General features: G+C 32.9%; 1 protein-coding gene across 3 annotated transcripts; it reads right to left on the bottom strand.

Annotated features, from left to right (window-relative positions):
- Positions 1-709: 709 nt before the first annotated feature.
- LOC110427447 (uncharacterized) lies at positions 710-6,763 on the bottom strand. 3 transcript variants are annotated; one of them, XM_021442978.1, is made up of 14 exons: positions 6,531-6,762; positions 6,212-6,334; positions 5,966-6,027; positions 5,772-5,859; positions 5,616-5,677; positions 5,448-5,544; positions 4,874-5,329; positions 3,603-4,334; positions 3,331-3,411; positions 3,059-3,163; positions 2,889-2,972; positions 1,836-2,007; positions 1,694-1,739; positions 710-1,165 (listed from the first exon to the last, which is right to left on the bottom strand). In XM_021442978.1, exons 2-14 carry the CDS (start codon positions 6,308-6,310, stop codon positions 1,030-1,032), a joined length of 2,220 nt encoding a protein of 739 aa, XP_021298653.1. In that variant the 5' UTR covers positions 6,311-6,334; positions 6,531-6,762; the 3' UTR covers positions 710-1,029. The 3 variants fall into 3 exon arrangements, with proteins under 3 accessions (XP_021298653.1, XP_021298652.1, XP_021298654.1); XM_021442977.1 differs by having other exon boundaries at positions 6,212-6,337; XM_021442979.2 differs by lacking the exons at positions 710-1,165; positions 1,694-1,739 and having other exon boundaries at positions 1,867-2,007; positions 3,375-3,411; positions 6,212-6,337; positions 6,531-6,763.
- Between the last annotated feature and the right edge of the window lie 5,681 nt (positions 6,764-12,444).

The raw sequence follows: 12,444 nt of genomic DNA on the forward strand, positions 1-12,444 counted from the left end.
TTATTATTATTTTTGAAAGTTTAAAGTAATGCCCTTTCCGAGATCTAGGAAGGGCAAAAAAAGAGAAAAATAAGAGATTAAGCTTGAGTTGTCAGTTTCAGGCATGGACACACCCTTTGTTAGGGTGAGGATCATGGCGACAATGGCACTGCTAACACTTATTCGAGAAAACCGGGTGAGAGGAAATCCAGAAGAATGTTTTGCTGCTTGCTACGTGGATGATACAGTGCTCATGTCCCCAGATCAGTGCGTGGATATATTTCTAGGTGATCAAACCCCAAAAGCTTTATGTTGGTGAGAAAACATTGGGAGGGTTCTGTTCTGTCCTTTTTGTAAACATTTTATGTACCTTGGCTTCTTTTTTTTTGTAACAAAAAATAATAAAAAAGTTTTATAACGTATTTTTAGACTGTGTAAGCCCGAGTTAGCAATGACCTTAAACGAAGTTAAACATTGAAAGCCGTTAAAAGTCTGCTAGCCAGTTTGTAGTACTTGGGCTAAGACAGGCAACAACCTCAAGCACAGCTCTTTATCTGCAGTTTAGCTGTTGTTCAAGCAACAAAAGAAAACGACTCCATGGCAGCTAAAATCAGATCAAGGAAGTATATGAAATGAGACATTAATTCATCTCCTTTTGTGATTGCTTAACGTAATGATGCAGATTTTCTCAGCTATAAGTTACTCTAAAGTCCAAAGCATGCCTAGCTACTTATCTAAATGCCACAAACCACATAAATTATTCAGTGCCTGCTATTCTCTACAATATTCTCCGCGAAGAAACTCTACGGGACTGGTAAACCACAGAGTCATGACACGAACCTAGTCACGCCATCAAGTCAGACCCTTCCTTTCTCATGATACCCTCTTCTTTCAACTTTGCACTAAGTTTGCATGACCAAAATTAAACCTTTTGGGCCATGTATACACACACACACACACACACACACGTCACATTCGTCCGTAAAAAATTTAAATCTCATATTCAGGAAGGAGAAAATGTTGTTAAGTACCAGCCTTATTTCTGAAAAATTATGCAAATGGGTTTCCTCCGACAGAAGAAGACCCATGGACTGCAGGGATAGAGAATCTGCCACCAGGTTGCTGATTGGTGTTTAAAGTGTTGAAAACAGCCAGATTGTTTCCCAATACTTCGACTCCTTGACATCTGAAATGTGACTCAAAAATGTCAATGCAATTTACAGAGCATGATATCCAAATGAAATTTGAAGACATTGAATGGTTTTTGCCAATAAACATTTCCAAATATATGCTATTCCATGCAATAAATGTCATGGAAGTAAGACCAACAACTTCCCAATGGAGTTTTCTATTCGTTCGACAGACAGATGTGAAAGAGAATGAATTACTAACTTTATTGGTAGACTTTTAAAACGTACTTGGCTTCAGCTAATCCTTTTTATGGTTTAAATGATAGTCAATTATGAGCGTCAAGAAAATTGTTACAATTTCTGACAAAAAAGCAATTGCATCCAGATGTAATTTTACAGGCTAATTTTATTATCTTTTCAAAATTAGTATATCCTGTGAGTACGTTTTACCAAACCAAATATCATTATGATTTATTTCACAGGATCCATGTGTGCTCTTGATGTTCAATGCAGCCATGTCACAGGAAAAGGAAACCCAAAAGAAAATTCTCACATTAGGTAAAATAGGATGAAAATGAAGTTACCCTGGAGGTGGCAGCCTGCTGGGTACTTGTTGCCCCATGTATGAACCTGAAGATTATTTAATTTTATTTCAGATAAATAAAAGAATAAAAGCTTGTAAATATAAGAAAGGAAAAAGAAAACCACACAAATATGGAAATTTACTCAAAGGCATTCTTGAAGTGCTTGAGAATGGCTGGAAAGGCACTGCCCCATCAGGTGATGACTGTGCTGGCATCCATTGTGCAGAAGGGGAACCATGGCTCGTTGACTGCATTACACTTGCGGGTGCCAATACATTGGGTTGAGCTCCATGCCAAGAAGCCGTGGAAGACAACTGTGACAAACAACACAAATTAGCTGGTGAATCTTTCCAACCACATGCAAAAACTCATGTAGGTGTTGCAGGTTCACAAGAGCTTAGCAGAGATTCAATTGCTTTTTTTTCTCCATTCAAAATCTAGCTTATAATAAAACTTCAAATCATCCATAGAAATGATACTCCCAAATTTAAAAATGTTAGGTCATTACTGATATCTCCTAGCAAGGAAGAACACTATTTTATTTGAGGACTTAGGGAACCAGATATCCATGCTGAGTAACCTTCCCAAAATAATGGAAAAGGAATCAGGAAAGAAAAACACACACATTTGAATTTGATTATGAATATTATGCTACCCAACATTCATTTTAAGCAACAATATGAAGCTCTACAATTACTTGTTTGCATCTTATCAGGGACCTCAATAGCCAATCTCTTCCCCCCCCCTCAGATTTTATGTTCACTCAATTTACCAGAAAAAATCCATAGCATGCTTGAGCCCCCTAGTGTCAAACTTGAGCAGCTTAAATATGGCTGAGAGACACAGACCCAATGCATCAATCACATCAAACAAGAGGCCTCTTTGACAGGTTGCATATATAGACTACCTCTGACAAAGATCATATAAATTCCACAAACAAATTAAAATATATATATCAGAATTAGCATATTGAGAATGGACAAAGAAAAATCAAACACTAAGCTTATTGCAAGATTATATTACCACTTTACTTTTCCACTTCAGTCTATTAGTAAAAGCGTTAAGGAAAAAAAATCATATAGCTGTATACAGTGAGAATACTTGAATAAAAAAAAAACCCTGTCTCTGTAAGTGAAAAACTCTTGTAACAAATTGGTGATCATTACAATAACTAAAGATTAAAGTAACTTTGTACCATTGGGGATTGAAGAAGATGTGTCCCGTTATTAAGATCAAATGTGTTTGCTGATTTGGCTGGTTGATACACAGTTGGCACTTGCTGTAAAAGAAACCAAACATCTTATTTAGAAAGTCATTGTGAAAAGTCAGACATATTAAACACTAACTTCTTCTTAGAAGAATTACCACTGAAGAAGAATAATGCAAGTAGTAACCCATGCCATGGGCTTGAACTGATTGCCACCCAGGGGATAGTACAGGAGCTGGTGAGTAAGTTGCTGCAAAAAGGTGCTGCAAACATTCAGAATATAGTTAGGTACTAATACAAGAGTAAAATCATCTCTACCTTATTTTGCTCAAATGAGACATATGCACAGAAAATATGGAGTTAAAATTTCTCTTTCTGAAACAATAATGAATGAGGGATGACATAGAGATACAAATGGAAACAAAGAAACCTGTGGAAGTTCTTTTCTACCACTAGATTTCTGCTCTGACTGACCAGAATGTGATATGACAGCAGGACTAGCCCCATGACACTGCACAAAGACAACATATGAAACTCAAGAATAAGAAAGCAACATATTAACATCATCATTTCTATCCTTTATTTTGCAAAAAAGATGAAAAACTTTCATAAAAAATGTAGAATTCGAATTCTTTTATCTGAAGCGTAACAAATATGGAATGATACAGAGATGTCAATAAACAGATAGAAACTTTAATTTACCTCTGTAAATTCCTTTTTCACAATCAATGTTTGCACTGAAGGAAGAGACTCAAATACAACTTCAGAGCAGGCCTGAGGAATCTGCTGTGAAACAAATTGAGATGATTGCAAATTTGGACTGCTAGTGGGTACATAGGAAGTAGATTCAATGGCAGTATCAGGAAAAATAGAGCACTGAGGCCATGGAATGCCTTGCTCTTGTTTCACATGATTAGCTTCACTAGAGGAACCGCCATCGCTAGTAGTTAAAGGTGATGCTGCACTCACTAGGGCAGCTTTTGGACTGGGAGAACTGGAAGTAGGGGATGAAGTCAACACATTGCTTAGTGGTGCAGCAGAACAAACACCACTACTGCTAGGCGTTCTAGGCAAGTGATGGATTACTGCATTGAGCACACCACCAGTACTAGGCTTTGCTGACACATTCCCCATTGCTTTAGCTGCAGGAACTACGGAATCCAGGCTTTTTGCATTTGAAGCAGCCTTTGATTGATTTCCTTCAGTATGACGGTCAATTCTCACCAAATTATGCGAATTCGGTGAACTTGTTGTTTTTGGTATATACTGACTAGTATATTTTGGTAATTGTTGCATTTGTGAAGCTGGCTCAGGGTCAGATTTGGTATTAACTGGGTTTCCTAGATTTTTCCTTTCATGTCCCATAGAATTTGGCCTTTTAGGTTCCATAGAATTCCCATCATCTTGTCTTGTTCTAATACTAGATGCAGTCCCCTGCAACAAAGATGTTTACTAGAATGAGAAAAGACGCATGCAATAAAATTATGGAAAGAAGGTAATACACCATTTCTGAACCATATGAGAATGCAAGCTATGATGACATTGAAGGTAACCTTCTGTCTTAGATGCATATATGATGTCAATTGACAATTTACAAAAAAGATTAGGTGACTAAGGCTTTATACTGACTGATTTTCAGCATTATGGTATCTTTTTTACATAATCACCATTCTAAAAGGGAGGAGTAAGAGAGAGAGCCATCTGCACAACCTAAAGCAGTTCAAAATAACAAGATAAAGAACATCTAAAAGGCTAGATTTATAGCATAACTTCGAGAAAAACTGTGAGAGAGACTAAAAAAATGTTTGGTAAAGACAAAGAACTAAAGAAATTGCATTAGTGCATGTGTTTCAACAGGTCATGAAGCCAAAGAAAAAGTAAAGAACACAAGAACAGAATATAACTTCTACAATAAGGTCCATAATGGCCAAGCATAAAATACTAACTAAACACATAATTTAGGAGAGACTCACCTGCACATGAACAGAACCACTGGAAAGCCTACCACCATCTCCTTTAAGAGCTTGACTTAGTCGCAGGGTTGGGATTCTATCTAATATATCCCGAAGAGGAAGCACCTCTCGGGGCCTAGATGAATCTAGTGCTTTATGATGGATTGAGGGCTTTCTATCTAGATTGTGTGCCCTGTTAGAAAACCAGTTGGCCTCTGACTTTGAAGTTTCATAAGTATGGTCTCGAAATCTGTCATCCACCACCTCAAAATTGGCAGAAATTCTCTTAAAATCACCATGCTTTTGAGATTCTTTACCATGTCCAGGATTTCTTCTTTCTTCATAAATATTTCTGGAATCTATTTCATCACTTCTTCCACTAGTTCTAGATCTCTCAATGCTACGTCGTTCATAGATATCCAAATAAGGCAGACTAAGAAGGCCACTGCGATGGGTACAAGAATCTTCCTTGTCAACCTATTTAATATGTCCAAAAAAAATTCAGAAAGAACGAACGCAACTTCAAATTGATTATATCATTTCACCATCAACACAAATAAGCATTTCTAGCATGAGAAAAATAAAAACAGCTTACCTTCTTTGCAGTCGGAGGCCTGTCAACACTCTTCTCACCAGTATATCTTCTATCCACATACACGTGCTTAATGAATTTCCGAAGTCCCTCAATATCACTGATAGCAAACACATGAATCAAAACTTTAATCATCTTCCACTGATAAGTTGAACAGAACAGAACACAAACCTGTTATCAGGAACAGATTGACGTCGTGAACCCCATTCCTTGAAATAAGCTTCCTTTGCACTCTATGAGAGAGAGAGATTGAAATAAATCAAAAAAGAAATTAACGTAACATGATATTTCATAAGACATCAATCATGTGCAGGCACCGATGATTACCTCATTTCCCCCTCCCTGAAGACCATCAACTTCTTCTGAAGTAAATTTAGCCATTGATACTGATTTCACTCGGTGTGTAAATTCTCGACTATATTGACAATTAAAACAGAGCCATACGCCAAGATCTAATAAAATTATCTTGAGAAGAAAAATCTGGCGGAGATTTGCAAAAACCCAGGAAATAGTATACTTACTGTATTCCACTACATGTTGCGCAAACAAATGTCGAAAAATTTGTACATACATATTGCGGTCCCTGCACACAAGTTACAAGTCATTGTACATACATATATACATACATCATGCATGCATACTTGCATACATACATAAACACACCTTTTCTTTTCTTTTTTTCTGAGATCCAAGCCAACAAACAGAAAACGAAAATTCAAATTTTAATCAATCAAAAAGAAAAACTATGTTAAAAAAAAAAAACTTACCAGGCTATTGCAGTTGATGCAACGGCGATTGGCGGGAAGCTTCAGGAGGCCGCGAATGATTTTCTCGTTCTTTTCGTCTTCTTTAATTCGTCCCTTCATTTTCTTTTCTGCTTTTCTTCCTTACTGCTGCAATGAGGGAATGAAAAGAGGGAAAAACTGAAGCTAGAAAAGAAGACGCTAAAAGGATAGAAGAGTAACGGAAAACATAAAACTGACAAAAATAATAACTACATAAACAAATTTAACAGAAATTTGGTTAGATTAAAAGGATTAAAACGAAGATTATAACTAAATTAAGAAAAAGCCGGCTACTTCTTACTCTTGACAATTAAAGCATACAGGCTGTATTGTAACTGAAAAATGATAAAACTTGTTGCACTGGCAAGCACGACGGCGCTTTTGTGCTGGATTCTGCGGAGAGAGCTACGAGCCTAACACAAATGAAGAATGCTAGCTCATTTCGTGAATATGAAGAGATTGACAACAAAATAAATGCTTGAATTCGTGAAAAAAATTGGAGTGTTTTTTTTTTTCTTTTGGTTTTTTGAAAGAGAAAGTGCATGGGCAGAGGGGCTCAGGAGAACGACGTCGGGCTAGCGGATAGTGACCGTTATTGATTTTCGCGAGTCCTTATTTACGAAAATGCCATTGAGGTAATGAGATTGAAAGGGGACAAGAAATTGACGGGACTGACTTACCAGTCTACCTTTTACCACGGACGAAAATTTTTCTGCTTGTTTTTGACAAGAATCTTTGTTGTTGTGTAACTTTTACTGCGCTTTTTTTTTTACCGCCGGTAGAATACTAAATTTCTAATCTCATTCATTGAAAAAAAAAAGGAAAAAAATTTTAATGTGGTTCACTTGTTTGTCGTTACTTTTATCTATTTCTTTTTAGAAATTATTTTTTAGACTAAAATAAATAATACTCATGTAGTTAATAAAAAGATTACGACTTTGTCTTTATGAATAACTACCTTGTAGCACACCTTTGTCTTCTTCATCATGCTTATGTTTTACATTCTATTTATTTAATTATTTTTATCAAATAAACTATTATTTTTATAAAGTAAAAATAAAAATTTAAATAAATAAATAAAAAGAAATGTAAATTTAATTAAAGTTATATTTAAAGAAAGAAATTTGTAATCAATATATTATTTTTTTTAAAAGAGTGAAAGTAATATATTAAATATAACTTTTAAATAGTAATATATGAATTATCTTTATTTAAAATCTATTAATACTAATTAACCAAATTCATAAATCCAATAAATAAATTAATAAATTTATGCAATCCATGGCGAGGTCAGGCTGTAAGCTTAGAGGGTTAGAGGGAAAAATTGACCTGATTTTATTGGTTCGAATAAAAATAACGGTTGGGCCGCAAAGTGGGCTTAAACAAAAGCCGTACAATAAGCAAATGAAAATATAAAGGAGAAAAAATAAAGTATTGATATTTAGACAAAACTTACAGGCCAAATTCATACGTCCACGCATCTAGACAAGGAGAAAGATCTTAGTAACTAAATTGTAAAACCTTCTAATTAATAAATAATCAACATAAGGATGGATATCAAATCGTAATTTAATAGTTATTTATACTTTCTTTTCTCTTTGAAAAATAAAGGAAAAGGAAAAGTACACAAAGAAAAAATCACCATGAATGTTAGTCTATTTACTTTTTATTTAGTATAAAATAATATTATTCTCCCCAGGCATTTCATAAGGGGACCAAAAAGAACTCGACTTTATAAAATATTTGAGTGAGTGAAGCGGCGGTGGCGGTGGTCCTCGAATGAAAAGGGCATATGAGAGTTTGGTGTGGAAGATTTAAGATGAGCAATCAAGGAAGGGATGGGTTACTCCTGGCCTCGCATCACTACAACACCCATCATTGCCTTGTCCTTTCACAGTTATCGCACAAATTAATTAATATTTAAATATCTCTGGTGAGATTAGTTTCCTCTTTGCTTCACTCTTCTGTATTTTCTTTTTTTATGATAAAATTCTTTATAATTAAGATGAGACATTGGAGGTCAGTGGGGCTGATTTTTTAAAACGAAGGATTAAAAAATATACAGCATACAGTTTAATATTTAAATTTAAATCTTACAAAATAATTTAATATTTTTATTAGATGAAATGGGGGAATTAGAATTTTTAATTTGAGGGGTGGAAGTCTTATATTTTAGTATAATGAATATGATGTATAGACCTTTTCGTAGTTTGATGAAGAATAATGGAGGAACATGACGTATATTCTCTTTGAGTAAGTGACTTAATTTCATGATTTGTTTCCCTTAATCATAGACTTTGTTACAAGACATTACAACCTTTATTTAAACAATACATTTCAATGTACATACTGTTTTTCCTTTTATATTGATGCTATAATATGTACATAAACAAATTGAATCTTAATCAATAAAATCATTTCAAGAGAGTATTTAAACTCTTCATGGTATCAGAGTAAGATTGCAAATAACATAAATTAAAATTCTTTAATAGTTGATGGAAGTGGGGAAGGGGTAAATAAGGGTAACAAGAATTTGGTATCCACAGAAGGTGAAAATGTATCAAACAGTACCTTGGTTGGTACCAAATCGCCCTATTACCTACATCTTTTAGATCATCCTGACTTAATATTTATTACACATCTATTAAGTGAAATTAGGGATAACTATTTCATTTAGAGGTGCAATTTCCTAAATGCTCTCCAATCCTCGAATAAAGCAAGGTTCATGGATGGATTGATTCTAAAATAAAAAATCAACTCTCCAGAATATCAAAACTGGGTACAGTGTAATGCAATAGTCTTATCCTGGCTAATTAATGTTATTTCAAAGGAATTGTAGGGAGAACCAGTGTATACAAAAAAAGCAAATGAAATACGGGAAAATCTGAAAAAATGGTTCACTCAAGACATTGCACCTAAAGTCTATGAACTCAAGCGAACAATCATACTTTTATAATAGGAGAGGATTCCAATCTCTACTTACCATAGAAAATTGAAAGTTTTATAAAATAAAGCACAAAACTTTCGACCCTTATCGATTTGCACCCATGGAAAGTGTACTTGTGGTGTCTTGAGACAAATGCAGGAAATACACAAGGAAGAAAAGGTATTCTACTTTTTGATGGGATTATATGAAAGCTATAGAACCGTGAACTCCCAAATTCTCAACCTAGAGCCCTTGCAGTCTGTTGGTCTGGCTTACGCGATCATGGCACAAGAGGAGAAACAATTGGTAATGGCTGCATCATGAACTGTGGTGCTCGAAAGAGCTGTTTTGGTGTCGAGAAACTAAGCAATTGGCAGTGCAAGGCATGGTAGTGGACCAAAGGTTGGCGATTAACTAGATCATTGTGGAGGGGAAGGATCTCATCCTTGTTGCACTCATTGCATAATGCCGATCATACCTATGATTCTTGTTATGAGATCATTAACTACCCATCAGGTTGGCAATGAAGACAAAAACCTAAGGGACAACAAGCGCACGATTGCACAAAAACTCCAACAATAGTGGCTGGGAAGCAAAGAAGTGCATTTACAGTTGAAGGAGAAGTAGAAACGGGTCATGGGCCTTATTCATCTATGCCTGGGCTTACACTAGCCCAATACCAACTGTTAATGAACCTATTAGGGCGACAGTCAAATAAATCCAATTCTAATATTGGACCAACAATCAACATGGCCTCAAATGCTTTTAATGCAAACATTTCTGGTAATTCCTTTGATAAGGAGAACACAAGCTCTATTCATTCGTGCCTGGGCTTACACAGACCCAATACCAACTGCTAATGAACCTACTAGGGCAACAGTCAAATGACTCTAATTCTAGTATTGGACCAACAATCAACATGGCCTCAAATGCTTTTAATGCAAACTTTTCTAGTAATTCCTATGGTAAGAAAAACAACTCGTGGATATTTGACATTGGGGCCATAGCTCATATCACTCATCAAATTGATCATTTATTCAACATAGTTAAACACTCAAATATCCCACCTGTCTAAATCCCGAATGGTGATAATATGCCAGTACACATTGTGGGTCAAGTGAATCTTGAGCATAATTTAACCATGGATAAAGTTCTTGGTGTGCTTGATATTTGTTTAATTTACTATCTGTAAGCAAAATAACTCGTAACTTGAATTTTCTTCTCGTTTTTGGACTTGATTTTTATGTAATGCAAGACTTATTCTTGAGGAAGTTGATTGGAGTAGGTAAAGTGCGAAACGGATTATATATACTATATTGTGCATATATATATAACATTAAAAGTTAATTGTTTTACACTAAATAATAAACCCATATACGATATATGAAATAACTTAATACAATAGTACAAATTAGTGTAAAATTGTAACGTAACATCAAAGTTTTCATTATTTAAACTAAGCACGATTATTTTTTATATAAAATTGACTTATAAAATGTAGTTTTATATTTGTGATGATTTAACATGTTTAAGAAAATTAATTTTTACGATTAACTTTACACAAATTTAAGTTAAGGATCTTAACATTGGAGTAACAAGGTATACAAAATTGATGCAATAAATATTAATGTCTCAAATAGGTTGAATTGTTAATAAAATTACTTATAAAAGGTAAATTAAAATAAATTTTAATGAAATTTTGAAATGAAATTAAATATTACATGATTAAAAATATTTTTGAAAGGTTTGGACTGTACAATGGGAAAAACGTATGTAACTAAAATAGATTAACTAAAATTACCTTAGAGAACTAATTAATTTTACATATAATTGAGTCAAAAACCAAAAAAGTTATTCTTATTGGATATTTACATATTAAATAGTAAAAAATATATAGCTTTAGTTTTGCTAACTTAAGAAAACATAATTAATATATCAATATACGAACTGTATTTAACTTTTGAGAGTGAGATTATAATCTTTGTATTAACTAGTGATGTTGAGAAAGTTATTAGTAGTACAAACATATATAATTATATTAGTTTATATATGAATATAAAAATACAATACATAGACAAATAAAAATATTTGCGTGTATGAGGAGGGATCCACTTATTCCAATGAAAAATTAATTTGTTATACGAATTATATTTTGTTAATCCAATGTCCAATATCATTTTTTATTTACATACATACATTTAATTAAATTTTACACCTTTTCATATTTATTTTATGAATTATATTTTGTTAATCCAATGTTGAATTTTTATATTTTAATTACATAAATCATGCATTTCAAATTTTAAGTTAACTACAAATATTTAACTATTTGTGCCATAACAATAAAATTTCAACCGTTAAATATATATATAAAAAAAGAAACAGCATTATCATTTGAGGTGATATAAGTGGCGTAGTTAAGAAATTTAGATCACTTGATAAAGTCGTAAGCTTATTTCTAAATAATGTAATTGGTGTTAGTTTCCCTCGATCAATTAGGAAATAAATATTTATTTCTCTTAAAAAAAAATTTTAGCTCTTATCTTAGTTTCTTTATTTATTTTTCATTTTGGGATATCTGGGAATTATAATTTTTTTTCGAATATCTAATAATCTTTTTTTTCATATTTCAAATTTATTTTTTATATTAAGAATCATGACAAACTAATTTTTGAAAATTTTAATATAAAATAAATCAAAATCAAAATCTTTTTGTGTAATTTTTGTGAAGTAAGAAAAGGCTATACAAAGAAGAGACGGAAGAGTATTTTTTTTCACACTATACAAATATATGAATATAAATTTCACACATAATATTTAATTAATAACAATGTCATTACAAAAAATTTAGATGTAAATAAAAATAAAATACTTAATGTAAATATATTCTTTTACAATTGTATTGACGAATTTTCATATTTTAAAAACCATTGTATAATTATGTCATTACTAAATTATCAAATATATCTCTTTCAATATAAGTAGTAATTAAACACTCATTCAACGAACTCAAACTATATCCTATTTCATTAAACAACATAATTTTCACTGTTTTCCATTGTTGAAAATGTTCTTTCTGTGCTTACAATTGCAATTGGCAAAATCAAGACTAGTTTTACTAGTAAAAAAGTACTAGATAAATAATATCTTTACCTATTTTCACTAATTTCTTGATTAGTTCTTTTTAGAATATTGGCCATATCTTCTACTAATTATATATTGACTCCTCAAAATATTTTATATTATAAATTTATCTTCAAAATTCTGTAGGTCGGTCTAAGATTTATCT

This window comes from Theobroma umbraticum, unplaced genomic scaffold (assembly GCF_002168275.2).
Source record: "Theobroma umbraticum cultivar Fairchild unplaced genomic scaffold, ASM216827v3 scaffold_34.0, whole genome shotgun sequence".
Lineage (NCBI taxonomy): Eukaryota > Viridiplantae > Streptophyta > Magnoliopsida > Malvales > Malvaceae > Theobroma > Theobroma umbraticum.